This window comes from Eriocheir sinensis, chromosome 9 (genome assembly GCF_024679095.1).
Source record: "Eriocheir sinensis breed Jianghai 21 chromosome 9, ASM2467909v1, whole genome shotgun sequence".
Taxonomy (NCBI): domain Eukaryota; kingdom Metazoa; phylum Arthropoda; class Malacostraca; order Decapoda; family Varunidae; genus Eriocheir; species Eriocheir sinensis.
The window spans coordinates 20,088,477-20,105,047 of record NC_066517.1 but is presented as its reverse complement, the minus strand read 5'-3'; the positions used below and the strand labels follow the sequence as shown (position 1 = coordinate 20,105,047).

Below are 16,571 nucleotides of genomic sequence, written 5' to 3'. Positions count from 1 at the left end.
GAAAAAAAAAAGAGAAAAAAGTAGTTAAGGAGGAAGAGGAGGAGAAATAGGAGATACAGGAGAAGAAAGAAAAGGTGGCGAAGAACGAGAAGAAAACGAAGAAGAAAAAAAACAAGAAAAAAAGGAGATTAGGAGGAAGAGGAGGATAAGTAGAAAAAGCAGAAGAAGAAGAAGAAGAAGAAGAAGAAGAAGAAGAAGAAGAAGAAGGAGGAGGAGGACGAGAAGGAGGAAGAAGAGGATAAGTAGAAAAAAACAGGAGAAGAAGAAGGAGAATGAGGATGAGGACGAGAAGGAGAAGGAGGAGGAGGGGAATGAAAAGGAGGAGGGAAATAAAGGGAAAAAGTAACGATGACAATGATGATGATGGATAACTACTAATTTTACACGGCTCACCGGGGAGAAGAGGCGTTGGAGGGTGATGATGATGACGATGATGACGACGGTGGTGGTGGTGGTGGTTGGAGCAAAAAGAGCACCATCACCACCATCAACACCACCAAGATGACACTGCCGCAGGTGGTTCGTCGCCTCATACACCTGTGGAGGGCAGGTGACAGTTCCCATTGCCTGTGTTTGTGTGTGTGTGTGTGTGTGTGTGTTTGTTTGGTTGTTTGGTTGGTTGTATGTTTGTAAGTGTATGTGTATTTATATTTTGTTTCATTTTCTCTCTCTCTCTCTCTCTCTCTCTCTCTCTCTCTCACCTTTGCATGATGTGGCCGATTTGCACTGCTTTGCTGAATACCTGCATTTGTTTTTAGTGTTTTTTTGTGTGTTTGTTTGTTTGTTGCTTCGTCTCTGCTTCCGGTGGTGTTCTGTAAAGGAAATACGTAAAGTAATAGTAGTAGTAGTAGTAGTAGTAGTAGTAGTAGTAGTAGTAGTAGGATATGAAAAAAAAACATAAAACAACTTAAAAAAATACAATACAAACAACATCATATTTACCGAATGAACCCTTTGAGTTATATTCCTTCGCCCATTTCCATCACTTCCGCCAACGACAACGAGTTCTTCACCTCAGTAACATCACTTCTAAAAAACTACCGCTCGTCTCACTCAGCAGGAACGTGACGCAGAAGAGAGCAACCACATTCACCTCTTTCCTCAGACGGTGATCCACGCACACACAACACACACTCCCTACGAAGTCTACAGGAACACTGGAGACCCATGTTTGTAGCGAACCTTGTGGCAGTCAGAAATGTTTCACGGTGCATGGATACGGACGGCTACCTCCGTTTTCTCTCCTCCTCCTCCTTTTCCTCCTTCTCTTCCTCCTTTTAGTTATAATCGTTCTCCTCCTCCCATCCCTCTTTTCCCTGCCGTTTCCTTTCGTGTCATTAACCTCCCTTCCTTTCCTGTTTCCTTTCCTTACTGTTTATCCTACTTGTTACTGTTTCCCATATTTCTCCTCCCTTCCATTTTCATCATCCTTCTTCCCTTTTCATTCCTTCTCCTTTCTCCTCCTTTTCCTTACCTTCTTTCCTTCCCCTTCTTTTTCATTCCCTTTTTCTTCTGTATCTTCACTTTCCTTCCCTCTCTTCCCTTTCTTTCCCTTCTTAACCCCTCCTTTTCTTTTCCATTGCTTCTCCTCCTCTCCCTTCCTTTTCCCTCCCTTCTTTGCTCCCTTCCTTCCTTTCCTTACTACCTCAACCACTCACCACACGTGCTATCCTCCCATCCCTCCCTTCCTTCCCTCCTTCCCCTTCCCTTCCCTCCCTCCTTCCGTCCTTCCTTCCCTCCCTTCCTGGCCACCACTCACACACTCGCTTTGAGGGTAGCGAAGGGTGAGTAACCGGACCCGTGTGCTGCTAGGAACCCGCAAATGGTTGGTAGAGAGCAGCGGAGGGAACTATATGTCACTTTTTATGCCTGTTAGCGTGTGCTGTTATGAACGCTCTCTCTCTCTCTCTCTCTCTCTCTCTCTCTCTCTCTCTCTCTCTCTCTCTCTCTCTCTCTCTCTCTCTCTTCTTTCTTTTTAGTTTGTTTTCCTTTCCTTTCCTCCTTTTATCTCCCTCTACTTTCTATCGTTTTACTTTTTTACTATTTTCTTTTGTTTTATACTCTCTCTCTCTCTCTCTCTCTCTCTCTCTCTCTCTCTCTCTTTGACAACATTGATCTGGGACACGATTTGAAAAAAAACACAAAAAAAAACTTTGACTTGTTTGCATGTGTGTGTGTGTGTGTGTGTGTGTGTGTGTGTGTGTGTGTGTGTGTGCGTTACAGTCACACCCACACATACTACAGACACACGTACAAACACACACTTCCGTCAAATTAATAAATAAAAGCACCACAAAGCACCAAAAATATCAACACACAAAAAATACACCTCCTCCTCCTCTTCCTCTTCCTCCTCCTCATCATCATCAGAAAGGTCGCGAATTCAAAGGACAAACAAACAAGCGAGTACCTATAAGTGTTGTGTACGTGACCCGTCCGTTTTTGCCCCCAGTTCACCCTGACCCCATGCCGAAGGGAGCACTTGCCCACCTGGTTCTTGGCAAGTCAAGGCACCCGCGACCCCTGCAGATAAGCCCGAGGGGGAGTGTCTAAGGTTGGTAATGTTAAACGCTTCTACCTCCCACATCAACTACTTCCAAAGGCCAAAAAGGAGATCAACCGAGTTTTAACGACTGTGTTTTTAGGTTCATGGTACAGAAGAAGGGTCAGTCTACCACCAGGGTCATAAAACTACCCAAGGAATTTACCCAAACTCTCATGAAAGCCTCGTCAAATATGTGAGATCGGGCACAAGAATGTTTAAAAATATAGCCCAAAGGGAGGAGGAGAGGGATAGAAGACTTACATAGATTTACATAGAGGTTCACAACTTCACAGCACACAGACTGCACTTTGATCTAGAGGGTGGTTCATAGTGAGAGAAGAGGAATAAGTGAGAGAAAATGAAAAAACAAACAAACAGTAGGGATGAGGAAGAAGGGGAGACAGATTTACATAGATTTATATAGAAGTTCAGACCACACAGATTGCCCTTTGATTTAGCGAGGGTGGTTTATAGTGAGAAGAGAGAAGAGGAGGAGGTGAGAGTGTATGAGAAAACGAAGTAGAGAAGATAAAGAGAATTGGGGAGAGAGATTTACATAGATTCATATAGAAGTTCAGACCACTCAGGCTACCATTTGATTTAGAGATGAGGGTTTATAGTGAGAAGAGAGAAGAGGAGGAGGTGAGAGAGTATGAGAAAACGAAGTAGAGAAGATAAAGAGGAGACATATTTACATAGATTTACATAGAAGCTTACACCACACCCTCCTCTATGATCTTGAGAAGGAGACTTTGTTGTGAGAAGAGGGAGAAGTGAGGGCCGAGTGAATGTAAATGGGGTAGAAAAGGGAGGGAATAAACGTAAGGGGGCAGTGGAACGAGGAAGGATAAGAGGAGGGAAAGGATGAAAATATGAGAAGAAAAGAACAGAGGAGCAGAGGGAGGGGAGAGGATAAAAAGAGAAAAGGTTTTGATAAATGGAAGGAGATAAGAAAGGGTAGGAGTGAATGGAAGCGAAGGGAAAAGATGAAGAGTCTGAGGGAAGAAGAGGGCATGGAGGAGATTGAGAAGGAGACGATGAGATGAGAGGAAGAGAGGTGAAGGGAAGCGGAGGAAGACGGATGGAAGAGGAGGGAGATAGAAGAGAGGAGGGGACGGGAGGAAAGTGTTGAATGAAATCTTTATTAAACTCCTGTGCTTTCTCCTTTGCCGCAAACAACAACAACAACAACAATAACAACAAAAACGGAAGTGCAGAAGAATAATGTACAAAACAGCGAGTAGAAATTCGTATCGTTAAGCTCAAAGGGTAATTAGTATGCATTATGTGACTTCAAACGATAATGCAACAATACTCGATAACTTGATCAGAACAAGAAAAAACAGACAGACACGTGGCTTATAGCAGTGGGTCAACATTATGTAATAGAGAGCGGGTATGTAGAGCAAGCGGGGGGGCGAGTTTGTTTTATCATTGAGGTATTTAGTATTGCAGGTAAAACACGTAAACTACAGCCGCTCTTAAGGTCACCAGTGTTACACGTCTTTTTTTGTAGTTTATTCTTTACTCTATTTTTTTTACTTTCTTCATTTTTTTATTTATTGCAGGTAAAACACGTGATCTACAGACCCTCTTAAAGTCACCTGCGTTCTATGTCGTTGTTATTTTTCTTTTTATCTTTCACTGTTTATTTGTTATCCTTTATATTTTTCTTCCTCCTTCTTTCCTTTTATTTGTTAGAGGTAAGACACGTAATCTGCAGCCACTCTTAAAAAGTCATCAACGCTCCATGTCTTATTTGTTCTTTATTCTTTACGTTTTGTTCCTTATTCTGTATCTATTGTTCTTTTTTGTTCTTTATTTATTAGAAGTCAGGCACGTGATCTACAACCTTTAGATTAACGAAACTTTCCTCTCAAATCAATATCATACATGGTCTATATTTACCGAACGTTGTCTTCTTATGTATTTCTATCAATTTAAACGTTTTACAGTAAAGAAACATTGCATCAGCCTCTACCAAAACGTTTGTCAGTCGTTTGGAGAGACGTTCCACTAGCAGAAATAACGTTATAACACTCAAGCCAATCTTAGGTCTCCAGCGCTCTATGTCTTCCTTATGCTTTATCCTTTACTCTTTATTCTTCATTCTTTATTTTTCATCATTTCCTCTTCGTTTTTATTTATTTTACTTATTAGAGGTCAGGCACGTATGGTACATCCAGTCTTAAGGTCTCCAGCGCTTCGTGTATTCTTTTTTTTCTTTATCCTTTACTCTTTATTCTTCATTCTTTACTTTTTATCCTTTTCTCTTCGTTTTTATTTATTTTATTTATTAGAGGTCAGACACGTATGGTACAGCCAGTCTTAAGGTCACTAGCGCTTCATGACTTCTTTATTCTTTACTCTTTATTCAATATTCTTCATTCTTTATTTTTCAGTCTTTATTCTTCATCCTTCACTCTATATTCTCTACTCCAGGTAAGATACGTAGCCCAGAGTTACTCTTGAGGTCCCCAGAGTTTCATATCTTATTTCAATGTGTTTTGTTAGTTTCTTATTTTTCAAAGCGACACGGTCATGGTTTATCTCTACTTAAGTGGCATCATCGTTACTTTTTCACAGCAAAGGAAGCACCTCAAGGGCAAAAATAACAACAACAAAAAAAGCCCGCGAAGCACTGGCCCTGTAAAAGAAAACAGAAGAGAGTGGTCGGAGGAGAGGTCACTTTCGGATGATACAACTACATTTCTAACACGTGGATGGATATATAAAACCTTCATTCAAATCAACACGAATAGAATATCAACTGGACGTGGACTACTGAAACATTTAAACCAGCGCTTCTTACGTGACCTTTCCTGACCTCAGCACACCTTGACTCAGGTAATAATAGGTCTCTCAGCATCCCTACCATTTAGTTACAAAGACTACACTTACTGCATCATCATGAAGCAAGAAAGAAAATAAAAGGTTTGTTTTTACCACTCTCTAGAAATATTATCAAAGGTATCGTTACTAGGCAGGAGCAGTAAGTAGCGGGCTTTTATTTATTTATTTATTTTTTTACGCCCTTGCACTGTCTCCTCTGCTGTAAAAAAAACAAAAAAACAAAAAAACAGCGAAGAGGAACGGTAAAAAAAATTATAATGGTAATAATGGTAATAATGGCTAGACGCTGAAGAGGATGAGTCGCCTTGAAGTAATGAAAGACGTGTAGCAGAAAGAACTGCGACATTTTTTTTTCGGCAGACAGAAAATAGCCTGTTATGTTGCGGCCTTGTATTTGGCTGAGACACATCATCAGCACCTTGTAAATTCAGTCTCACCACCCGTGGTTAAAAACAAAACAAAAAAACGTTGCCTTACCATGGACATAATAAAAAAAAAATAACTATGCTAATCAGTCACGAAAACTCATACCTCACGGTTCTCGAAAGTTGCAAGAAAATAAGATAAAAATGAGATAAAAGGCAGGTATGATTATCGGTGAAGGGTGTCTGAAATAACAAGTATCTTAGCTCACCTTAACGACAATGCACCGCGATGATTAGGCAAAGGCCAAACACCCACCTGTGCCTCCTCACCTGCAGCCCCTCGCCCCCAGGTGTGTGTGTGTGTGTGTGTGTGAGTAATTCACCAAGGCCTGATCACGAGTTGGACTCGCTTTCGCCAGCAGGTACCCTCACACAAGTGCTCATTTTGTCGATCTCTGGGTACTGCCAGGACCTCACACACCACACACCCCATCCCCGGGGGACAGTAACCACTCCTAGTCAACGGAAAGAATCCGGCCTGAGCGGGGCTCGCACCGCCGTGTTAATAATAATAATAATAATAATAATAATAATAATAATAATAATAATAATAATAATAATAATAATAATAATAATAATAATAATAATAATAATAATAATAATAATAATAATAATAATAATAATAATAATAATAATAATCACCACCATCTCCTCCACCACCACCACCACCATGACAACCATTACCAACAACAAATATCAAACCACGCTGGGGTACGTGATAGAAATACACTCATACGGAACAACACACACACACACACACACACACACTAGCACATACAGATCAGCTACACGTAACAGAGCAAAGGTTAAGAAAAAAAAAGAGATCTACGTCAAAGGTTTATTAGTGTTCCATAAATTAGATGCTTTTTAAATATTAGATTACACGACCACGCATGCACCACCACTATTACTACTACTGACACCACCACCTTTATCACCACTACCACCACCGTCACCACCACCACATTTACCATCACAGCTATCATTGTTACCACCACCACTACTATCATCATGCACCTCCACTTATGTACACCACCACCACTACCATCACCAGTGCCACCACAATCACCAATGTCACCACCATCACCACTGTCATCATCACCGATCACGCCAACTGTTACCATCAACACTACTTCAACTACCACCATCACCACCACCACCACCACCACTACAAAGAAACACATAGGTGAATCATTACCTGGGCGCACCTTTCTTTCTTGCCACTTTCCTCCTCTACCTCCTCCTTCTCCCCCTCCTCCTCTTCCTCCTCCTTTCCTTCAGTACTTCTTCAGCTGCACCAAATTCTGGGTGTTGATGGAGTGCGGGTCCTGGGGGGCGCGTCGCCTCTCCCACCCCCGCTGCAGGGCGTAGAAGGTTGGGTGGAGGTAGATCTTGCCGGCCCTCTCGGTTGACCACGGGTCTGACGGGCGGGCAGGTGAGGGCGAGGGTGAGTACAGGAAGGACAATCTTAACGGTGAAAATAAACTAACATCTCTCCATACGTTAATATTGAATCTTCACTTAATCAAGCCAATAAATTAATAAAATAACGATATACAGAAGATAAAGAAGCATAAAAGTAAACAAGCAATAATCAATATGACGAAAGAAAAAAGCAGACACTAAATAAAATAATCAAAGTAACACGTTGATATTTCACCTTCAGCTAACCAAACTTAATGAAAGTGAGGATAACTATGATAAGGGTCAAGGTAAACTACAATTCGCCTCTTAACTCCTAACTTCACTTCCAACCCCACGGCATAAATATCAGAGAAAATCACACTGTAGTTAACAATTAACATAAAACAATATAAAAGAACTTCATGTTTTCAATCTAAACTCAACTAAATTTTGTCAACTAGATCTCTTTCTCTTTTACTTGACAGGCTTGCTGGTGACTTACTGGTGAGGAGGGAGACGACGGAACCCACGAAGACGGTGATGGAGACGCCGCAGAAGAAGTAGAGGGTGTAGGAGAGGAGGTAGAGGGGGAACACGTCCGGGCTGCAGGGAGAGAACGAGGGGGATTACGAGAGACGGAGGGGGATTAGGAGAGATGGAGGGAGATTAAGAAAGAGCGAGAGATTAGAAGAAATAAATGCACCAATACAATATAACGAGAAGGGACAAAAAATGTATTAAGAAGAGAGAAACAAATCAATACAAAGAAATCATTTACACGAGAAAACTAGAACGAAAAAAAACATTATAACAAAAGAAATGAGAAATGGGAGCAAAGGAGAAGTAAATGAAAAAAAAAGTTGCTAAGAATATAAAGCAAAACAATCAATACAAGAAAACAAAAACAACAACAATAAAACAAAGAAAAGAAAATGAAAATCAAACGATACGGTAAACCAATAAACTAAAACAAACAGGAAAAAAAATCAGTGCAGAGAAAAACGAGAAAAAACAAACTTACTCCTCCGGGCTCTCAGTCGTGGAGGCAAAAGGAGACAAGGTGGAAGAAGAGAAAACGGAGGAGAGGGAAAACCAAGAAGAATCAGAAGAAAACGGGATGTCGGTTGCAGTGGAGGTGGTGGCGTTGCATCCCTCGTCGGAGAAGTCGAGGTAGGGAGCGGCGACCCCCGAAAACATGGCGCCGAGGGTGATCCAGAGATTAAAGGCGAAGGCAACCACCATGCCCACCACGCCGCCCTGGGGGAAGGAGGAGGAGGAGGAGGAGGAGGAGGAGATGTTTAATAATAATAATAATAATAATAATAATAATAATAATAATAATAATAATAATAATAATAATAAAAATAATAATAATAATAAAAGACTAATACTAATACTGATACAAATAACAATAAAATTAAGAACACGTAGAAGAGGAAGAAAGAGAAAAAAGAAGAATAAGAACAAGAAGACGAAGATGAAGAAAAAGAAGAACAAGTACAACAACAACAACAACAACAACAACAACAACAACAACAACAACAAGAATAAGATCAAGAACAACAAGAACAAGAAGAAAGATAAGGACTAAAAGAAGAAAACGAGAAGAAGAAGAACAACAAAAACAAGAATAACAATAAAATGGACAAGATGAACAAAAGCAAGAAGAACAAGAACAAGAACAAGAACAATAAAAGACAGTGAAAGAAAAACAAACAAAAAATATAAAAAAAACCTCTTCAATTTCGTCAACTTGTCCCCCTCCTCCCAACGCTCATCCACTCACAATGGCGTTAGCGAAGGGGCACATCATCCCCAGCATGAAGAGGCCGAACTGGGGCGAGTTGATGGTCCCCAGGATGAGTTGGCCTGCCTGGAACACGCCGCGGACCCACATGGAGATGATGCCGGCCATGATGCCCGCCATGCCTGCTATCACGGCTGGGGGGGTGGAGGTGAGGGTGAGGGGAGGCGTGTGACGGGAGTGGAGGAAAGTGAGGGAGGGGACGGTGAGGGATGGTATGCGCTGAGAGAGACAATGGAGGAGAGAGAGAGGTGAAGGAGGGGAAGGTGAAAAGAAGCATATAACAATGAAGAGAAGACACTGGAGGAGGAAGAGGGAAAGGAAGGAGGGGGAGAGAGAGGTGAGAAAGTTCAAACTGGAGAGAGAGAGAGAGAGAGAGAGAGAGAGAGAGAGAGAGAGAGAGAGAGAGAGAGAGAGAGAGAGAGAGAGAGAGAGAGAGAGAGAGAGAGAGAGAGAGAGAGAGAGAGAGAGAGAGAGAGAGAGAGAGAGAGAGAGAGAAGTAGGAAGAATTCATAAAAGAAGGTGAAGTCGCACACAAGATGAATAGAACTACAGCAAGAGGAGAAAGTAAAAAACAAAACAAAAGAAACATAAAAAAGTAAAAATAGTCTAACATCTCTACGGGCGGTATTCTAAAGTCGTAAAAAAAGAGTGAACTAATAATAGCCAGACGAAGAGACTCACTGACAACAACATTGACGTAGCGGCGCCGGTCCTCCCGCATAGCCGCCACCCACTTGGAGTTCTTGAAGAAGTCCTCCCACAGCACGGCGGCCACGGAGTTGATCTGCGACGAGTACGAGCTGCGGGGAGGGAGGGAGAGCTGAGGGAGAAGAGCTTAGGAGGCACAGAGAAGGATGATAATACTTAGAAAACATAAGACTGCAAGTTGCATGGGAGGGAAGGAGAGAAGGAAGATCATAACCTAAAAGACACAAAGAGATTACAGATTAGTCAGCCTACACGTGACAGGTCGTAAGAAAGCTTTGTCCTTCCCTCTTGTATGGCACAAATGGGGAGAAAAGTAGAGGAGTAGAGAAGAGTAGAGAGAAGAGGAGAGAGTAGTGATAATATAGAGGAGGGAGGAGTAGTATGAATTATGGTGAAGGAGAAAAGAGGAGGAAGATGTGTAGCAGTCACCGCTCGAATTCCGTGCTCCTTCCCCTCAGTGACATAAGAAAATGGGGCGCTGTAAACACAGAGTAAGATTATCAGTGTTTTCATGTTAAATGTTCATCGTCAGTACTTGTCTCAGTCCGTGTCGCGTCTTCATCGTTAACTTTCCTTGTCATCGTTTATCTTCCACTGTCTGTCTTCGTCCTTCTATTGTCAAATTATACACATAGTTCCACACATACACATCAACACCTATGTCACCCACACTTCACAACATTCGCACAAACGCTTACACAAACAAACACCTATTCTATGTGCTGTCCTTGTCCTAATGACCTTTGTGATTTTTGTCCAATAAAGTAACCCTGACGGATATTGAGTTTCTCTATCCGCGAACCTATTAGCATTTGAGAACACTCGCTACCACCAACAGATGACACTGTATGAATAATAGAAGAGTATGCAAAGAAACGGGCTATATAAGTGTTTGTGTACACGGGATTGCAGTGCCAATATTAAAAAGAAACCTTGACATATGATCCCTAGTTCCTTTCAAAACCCATCCCCTCTTTACTATCCTCCTCCTCCTCCCTTCTCAACTGCCAGGATAAATAAGTTAGAAGTAGAAATGAAACCTTGATCTGTTCCTCTCCTAGTCCTTATCTTTTCATCACCCAGTCCCCTCTTCCCCATTTCCTCCTCCTTCCTCCTCCATCGCCTCACCTCAGTCCGCTACCAAAGAGGGCGGCCACAAAGAGTCCAGGCAGGCCGGGGAGGCGCGAGAGGCGGTCAATCACGTAGAAAGGAACGATTTGGTCAGGCTTCTCGATGTCCTCCGTCGCCATGGGGTCACAGTCGGCGTAGACGGCGAACACAGCGATGCCCATGAAGTTGCAGAGGCAGAGGACGGTGACGAGGGTGGCGAGGTTGAGGTAGTGAGCACTGTGAGAGGGAGAAGATTGCTTAGTAGTGATGGTGGTGGTGGTTGTAAGGCGGTGTTGGTGATAGTGGTGGTAATGGTAGTGGTATTGATGTTCGTGTTGGTGCTGGTGTTTTTTTTTTTTTTTAAAGGAGTGTGTGTGTGTGTGTGTGTGTGTGTGTGTGTGTGTGTGTGTGTGTTTTCATCTCTGTCTCTGTCTTTCTATATGTCTGTCTATCCGCCTGTCTTGTCTGCTTACTGTCCCTTTCAAATCTCCTCTCACTTCCTTCCTCTCCCTATCCCTCTCGCGCACACCCTTCTATTCCCTCTCCCACTCACTCCCATCCCCCTTCCTCCCTTTCCCCTTTCCCCCTCTTCCTCCTTTCTTTTCCCCCTCCTCTACCTCCCTCCCCCCTCACACACTCACCCCACGGCCTTCTTCCAGGTGGACACGGAACAGATCCTTTGCACCTGTGGCTGCCCCATTCCGAAGAGGAGGATGGTAGAGAAGTAGCCCTGGATGGTGACGAGCCAGAGACTGTGACGCTGGAGGGGGCTCGGGTCGATGCTAAGGGGGAAGAGAGAAGGGAGAAACTGATAAAGAAAAAGGTGCGAATGGGTGCATTTCCCTTCCTGGGGTGAGTGCCAGTATGATAGGCAGATAGAAAAGATTGAATCATTTCCTGCATAGATTTCCCCTGTGTGGGACGACTGTTCTTTGCTTATGCCCCGCCCTGCACACTCACTTGAACAGCTCCACCCGGCCATGGTCCCAGGCGATGTCCCACACCCTGCCTAGGCCGCCCACCTCCACCACGGCCGTCGCGATGATCACCACCACGCCGCCCATCATCACGAACACCTGCAGGATGTCCGTGTACACCACCGCCCGCACGCCGCCCTGGGGAGTAGTGGTGAGGGTGGTGGTGAAGCTGTGATGTTAAAGGGCTGGGGTAAATGTGAAAGAGGGGCAGGTGGTAATAGTGAAGGAGAGTGGAGAAAAGTAAGGGGTGGTGGTGAAGGGTGGTGTGAAGCCGTGATGTATTGGTAACGGGGTGTGGTAAGGGTTGAAGAGGTGATGATGGTGAGGGAAGGTACTAGTGATGAAGATGGTGGTGATAAAGATGGTGGTGGTGAGAGGTTCAAAATACTGGTGATAAAGGTAAGAGCAAAATAAGAAATGATGAGATAACTCTCTCTCTCTCTCTCTCTCTCTCTCTCTCTCTCTCTCTCTCTCTCTCTCTCTCTCTCTCTCACCCAGGAGGAATAGGTGGTGCAGACGACGCCCATGATAATGATGGACACCCAGGCGGGCAGGCCGGTCACCGTCTCCATGGCCAGCGAGGGAGTGTACACACACAGGCCGATGTAGAAGAAGTTGGCAACGAACGTTGTGTACACACTGAACGCCCGAAGACCCTTGGACTGGAAGCGCCTCTCAATGTACTGCGGGGAGGAGAACGAAAGACCTCCTACATCCGAAACTGACCTCTCTTCTGTCCTCGCGTTCTGTTTGCCTTTGTCGGAGCAGCGTCTTAGAGGATTTTATTTTTATTGTTCTTGATTTTTTTCGTCCTTGAGCTGCCTCCCTTGCTGTAAAAAAAATCTAACCTAATTTCATCTTCCGCTTCAATTCCCTTATAGAAAAAAAGGTGTGAATGGGTGTTCCTCTCTTTTTCCTTCCCTTATTCCCTTACCTAACATTCAATCTATTTATTTATTATCATTATTATTATTATTATTATTATTATTATTATTATTATTTGGTGATGATGATGATGATGATGATGATAATAATGATGATAATAATAATGATATTATCATTGTTATTATACCACAGCCAGGATTCGAACCGCAGGGGCGGCGCACACCCATGCCAGACGTAGGTTAAAAGTGAGAAACGTTCCCCGTCTCACCCAACCTCAACTCACTAAAGGGGTGACTGCATCTTTAATCAAGCTCCGGCACTGAACTCATGACTTAAAGGCCAAAGAAAGACAGGTTGTGTTTATACCTCAGGCAGGACTCACTTTAACCTCCGTCGAGCGTGGGTGGCAGCGTGCGCCGCCGCTGAGGTTCCAGTCCTGACTGGGTTATACTAAACCTGTCTTTCTTTGGCCTATAAGTCATGAAACATAAGCCGGGGCTTGATTAAAGACACAGTCACCCCTCCAGCGGGTTAAGGTTGGGTGAGACAGGGTGGGTCTCCGGTAGGTTCTCTAGAGGGGTCTCTTGGACGACCCCAGCTCGTTAGTGGAGTAGGGAAATTTTTATTTATAGTGGCTGCCGTGATATAATAATAGTAATAATAATAATAATAATAATAATAATAATAATAATAATAATAATAATAATTATAATAATAATAATAATAATAATAATAATAATAATAATAATAATAATAATAATAATAATAATAATGATAATTATAATAATTGGTTTATTTAGGAAATTGCAGCCGTTATGCTGAAAATGTACATAATATAACATAGAGTAACTATAAAAAAAAAAAAATGAAAGGGGTGTGGGGGTAGGTATTCTACATTAACGGTGGGAAAGTTGTGATGATGCTTGAGGGGTGAGGAGGTGGAGGAGTGCGATGTGGAAGAGCGATGAGCAGCGATGGGCATCGGCAGGGGCTTGATGGAAGGCCGCAGCGGCGACACACTCGGAGAACTGTGTCATCCCGGTACCACACAAGCACTCCACTCACTGTCTGTCAGACTGTCACCATGATTTCACTTAAGTGTCACAAAAACATTCCTTGCGATGTTGTGTTTCTGCTAAAATGGGAGGGGGAAGGGGGAAGGGGAGCCAACAGGCTGGCCACGGGGGGCTGCTCGCTAAGAAGTGCCGCGACCCACGTCTGACCTGGGTCAACTCTGGGCCCATGCTGCCCCCCGGTGCTCCACTTGACCGAAATCACTGAAGTTAGGGTTAATTGAAGAACTAGGCAGCATGCGGGTAATCTTTCGCCACTCGGCTGATGAGTTCAATTTAAACAATGCAATTCTGTACTGACAAATATCTACACTGATAATAAACTCTGGCTGATATGAAGTCTGTTATTCTTATTCTTATTTTTAGTCGGGTTCTTTTACTTACGGTGTACACGCTGATGATCTTGAGGGGGTAGAACACGGTGAGGTTAACCAAGTGCACGAAGACGAAGCCAAGAGCCACGCCGAACAGGTTCATCCAGAGCTGTGTTCCGTGCGAGTACATCTCGGCCGGGTTGCCTGTGTGTGTGATATATATAGATAGACAAATAAGTAGATAAATAAATAGATAAACAAATAGACAGTCAGAGAGAGGGAGATAAAGTTCCTCCTATTCCTTCGTATTTATAAGCCCCCTCCTCCTACTTCTGCTCTGCCATGTCAAGTCACTCATATCCGCTACCAATACTCCTTTTCATTCTCTTTTTTAATCTGATCCTTTGCTCTACGAACTCTCCTCCTCCTCATCCTCCACCGCCTCTTTCTCTGCTTCCAACACCGACTACACCTACCACTATTGCCACTACTATTACTACATCTCCACCTCTTCCTTCTCCTCCTACTATTACTACTACTCCACCTTCAAACACTCACCCAGGACAGTCACAGAGGAAATGACGCCTATCATGGTCGACAGTGCCACAGCCAAGGGGTTCATGGCTCGTCCCCCCATCAGGAACTCCGCGGCCGTGCTGGTGTCGTCCGCCTTCCGTGCATTGCGTCGGCTGATCCACCCCGCCGCCACGCCCGTGCCCAGCGATAACACAAGGGCGATCACAAACACTGCCCAGTCCCACCCCGAAAACTGCCCATTGCTGCCGTTGCCTCCACTGCCTTCACCCATGTTTGTGAGTGTGGGAGGGTTGTGTGTGTTGGTTGATAAAGATGATGATCTTGGTTCGATTCTTCTTCACTGGGTCACTATCAGTGTGTTGTCTTTGCTTCTGTGTTTGTGAATGTGTGTCTGCGCTTATGGGTATGTATACGTTAGCGTGGCACAGTTATACGTGTGTTGGTTGATGAAGGTGCTGGTCCAGGCCTTGATTCTTCCTCACTGGGTCTTTATAGTCATGTTTTCTTCGCCTCTGTGTGCCTGTGAGTGTCTGTGTTTATGGGCAGAATGCTTCGTAGATAAATTACTGTTAAACGACTCCGTCCGAGATCAGCATATCATATGTGCCCTGTGATAAAGAGAAAAATCAAATATAACGAAGGTGATGTATTCCTGCGTGTGATGTAATCATTTTTAGTTCAGTGGGAAAACACTTATAACTTAAGTTCATATTAAAAAGAGATAGAAAAAATATATTGTAATGAATAAGTCAAAGAGATAAGCTGGTAGATGTGATTGTTCACAGATTAATGGAAATAAAGATGAGACAAAGTACATACTTTAAAATTAAGAAAATGAGACCGAAAGCACAGAAAAGAAAATGGCCATTTCTCCATTTTCAAACTTCGCCTCTCTAGGGAATGCAAATATAAATGTTGAAGCCTATCCTCATAATATCATTTCTGTCAACCCGTGAATAATTTTTCTAAGTTGGATGATAAAGACTTGGGTAAAGTATCACAAAGTAGGAGAAAAAAGGAAGCGTAGCATAAAATAATTAGAAGAATAATTATAAAGAGAAACCAAATTGCAGAAGTTAAAGAAGAAAATAAAAAAATGAATTATAAAAGAAAAGCAGAAGGAACAATTACACAGAAGAAAGTATCACAAAAGAAAAAAAAACAAAGGGTGAAGGAAAAAGGTCCGCCCACGTTATATCACTGCTTTGTATTTGGCTGAGACCCATCCTCGGCACCTTGCAAATTCAGTCTCACTTCCCTAGGTTAAAAAAACGGTGTCTTATACCATGAACATATTGGGGGGCTCCCGTGGTCCCGTGGTGGGGCCTGATGGTTGTTCCCAGACTGTTATGAAGAAGGCAAGTGTTTATAATGGCGCCACCTAGCTTGGTTCATGCTTTTTTTTAGGTGCTGCCTGCAGCGCCGGTAGGCTCTCTTGAGGGGCCTCTTGGACGGCCCCAGTCTGTTAGTGGCGCAGGTGAATTTTATTTATAGGGGCTGCCATGATATGACTCTTGCTTGGCCCATGCTTCCTCCCGGTACTCCACTTGAACGAAGTCGCTGAAGTTAGGGTTGATTGAAGATTTGGGCAGCATTTGTGTGATCTTCCGCCACTCAACGATGATTTGAAAAATCAGCGTTTTTCAGTGGGACTCGAACCTAGGTCTAGGGGTCACCACACCCGCACTCTGACCACTCACACACACACACACACACACACACAGGATGTTTTTTTGTGTCGTGGTAGTGAGATGCCGCCACCATCCTGAAATCTCTTGACCCAGCACTGTACTGTTCGCAGTGAAACTCCTGTATTATTTGAAATGTCTTTTAGAGGCTTTCTCTCCTTGTACACGGCCAGTATCGTTGCGATTTTGTCACTGTCAACTTGAGGTTACAGTCATTATTGTAGGAAAATGTATGTAAAGAGAGG

General features: G+C 43.3%; 1 protein-coding gene across 1 annotated transcript; it reads right to left on the bottom strand.

The window, feature by feature from the left end:
* Window positions 1-395: 395 nt before the first annotated feature.
* LOC126996119 (sodium-coupled monocarboxylate transporter 1-like) lies at window positions 396-15,306 on the bottom strand. Its single transcript, XM_050856321.1, has 13 exons — window positions 14,660-15,306; window positions 14,172-14,305; window positions 12,324-12,512; window positions 11,813-11,967; window positions 11,494-11,634; window positions 10,871-11,089; window positions 9,716-9,834; window positions 9,014-9,168; window positions 8,249-8,484; window positions 7,730-7,830; window positions 7,022-7,243; window positions 702-812; window positions 396-537 (listed from the first exon to the last, which is right to left on the bottom strand). Exons 1-11 carry the CDS (start codon window positions 14,907-14,909, stop codon window positions 7,101-7,103), a joined length of 1,842 nt encoding a protein of 613 aa, XP_050712278.1. The 5' UTR covers window positions 14,910-15,306; the 3' UTR covers window positions 396-537; window positions 702-812; window positions 7,022-7,100.
* Between the last annotated feature and the right edge of the window lie 1,265 nt (window positions 15,307-16,571).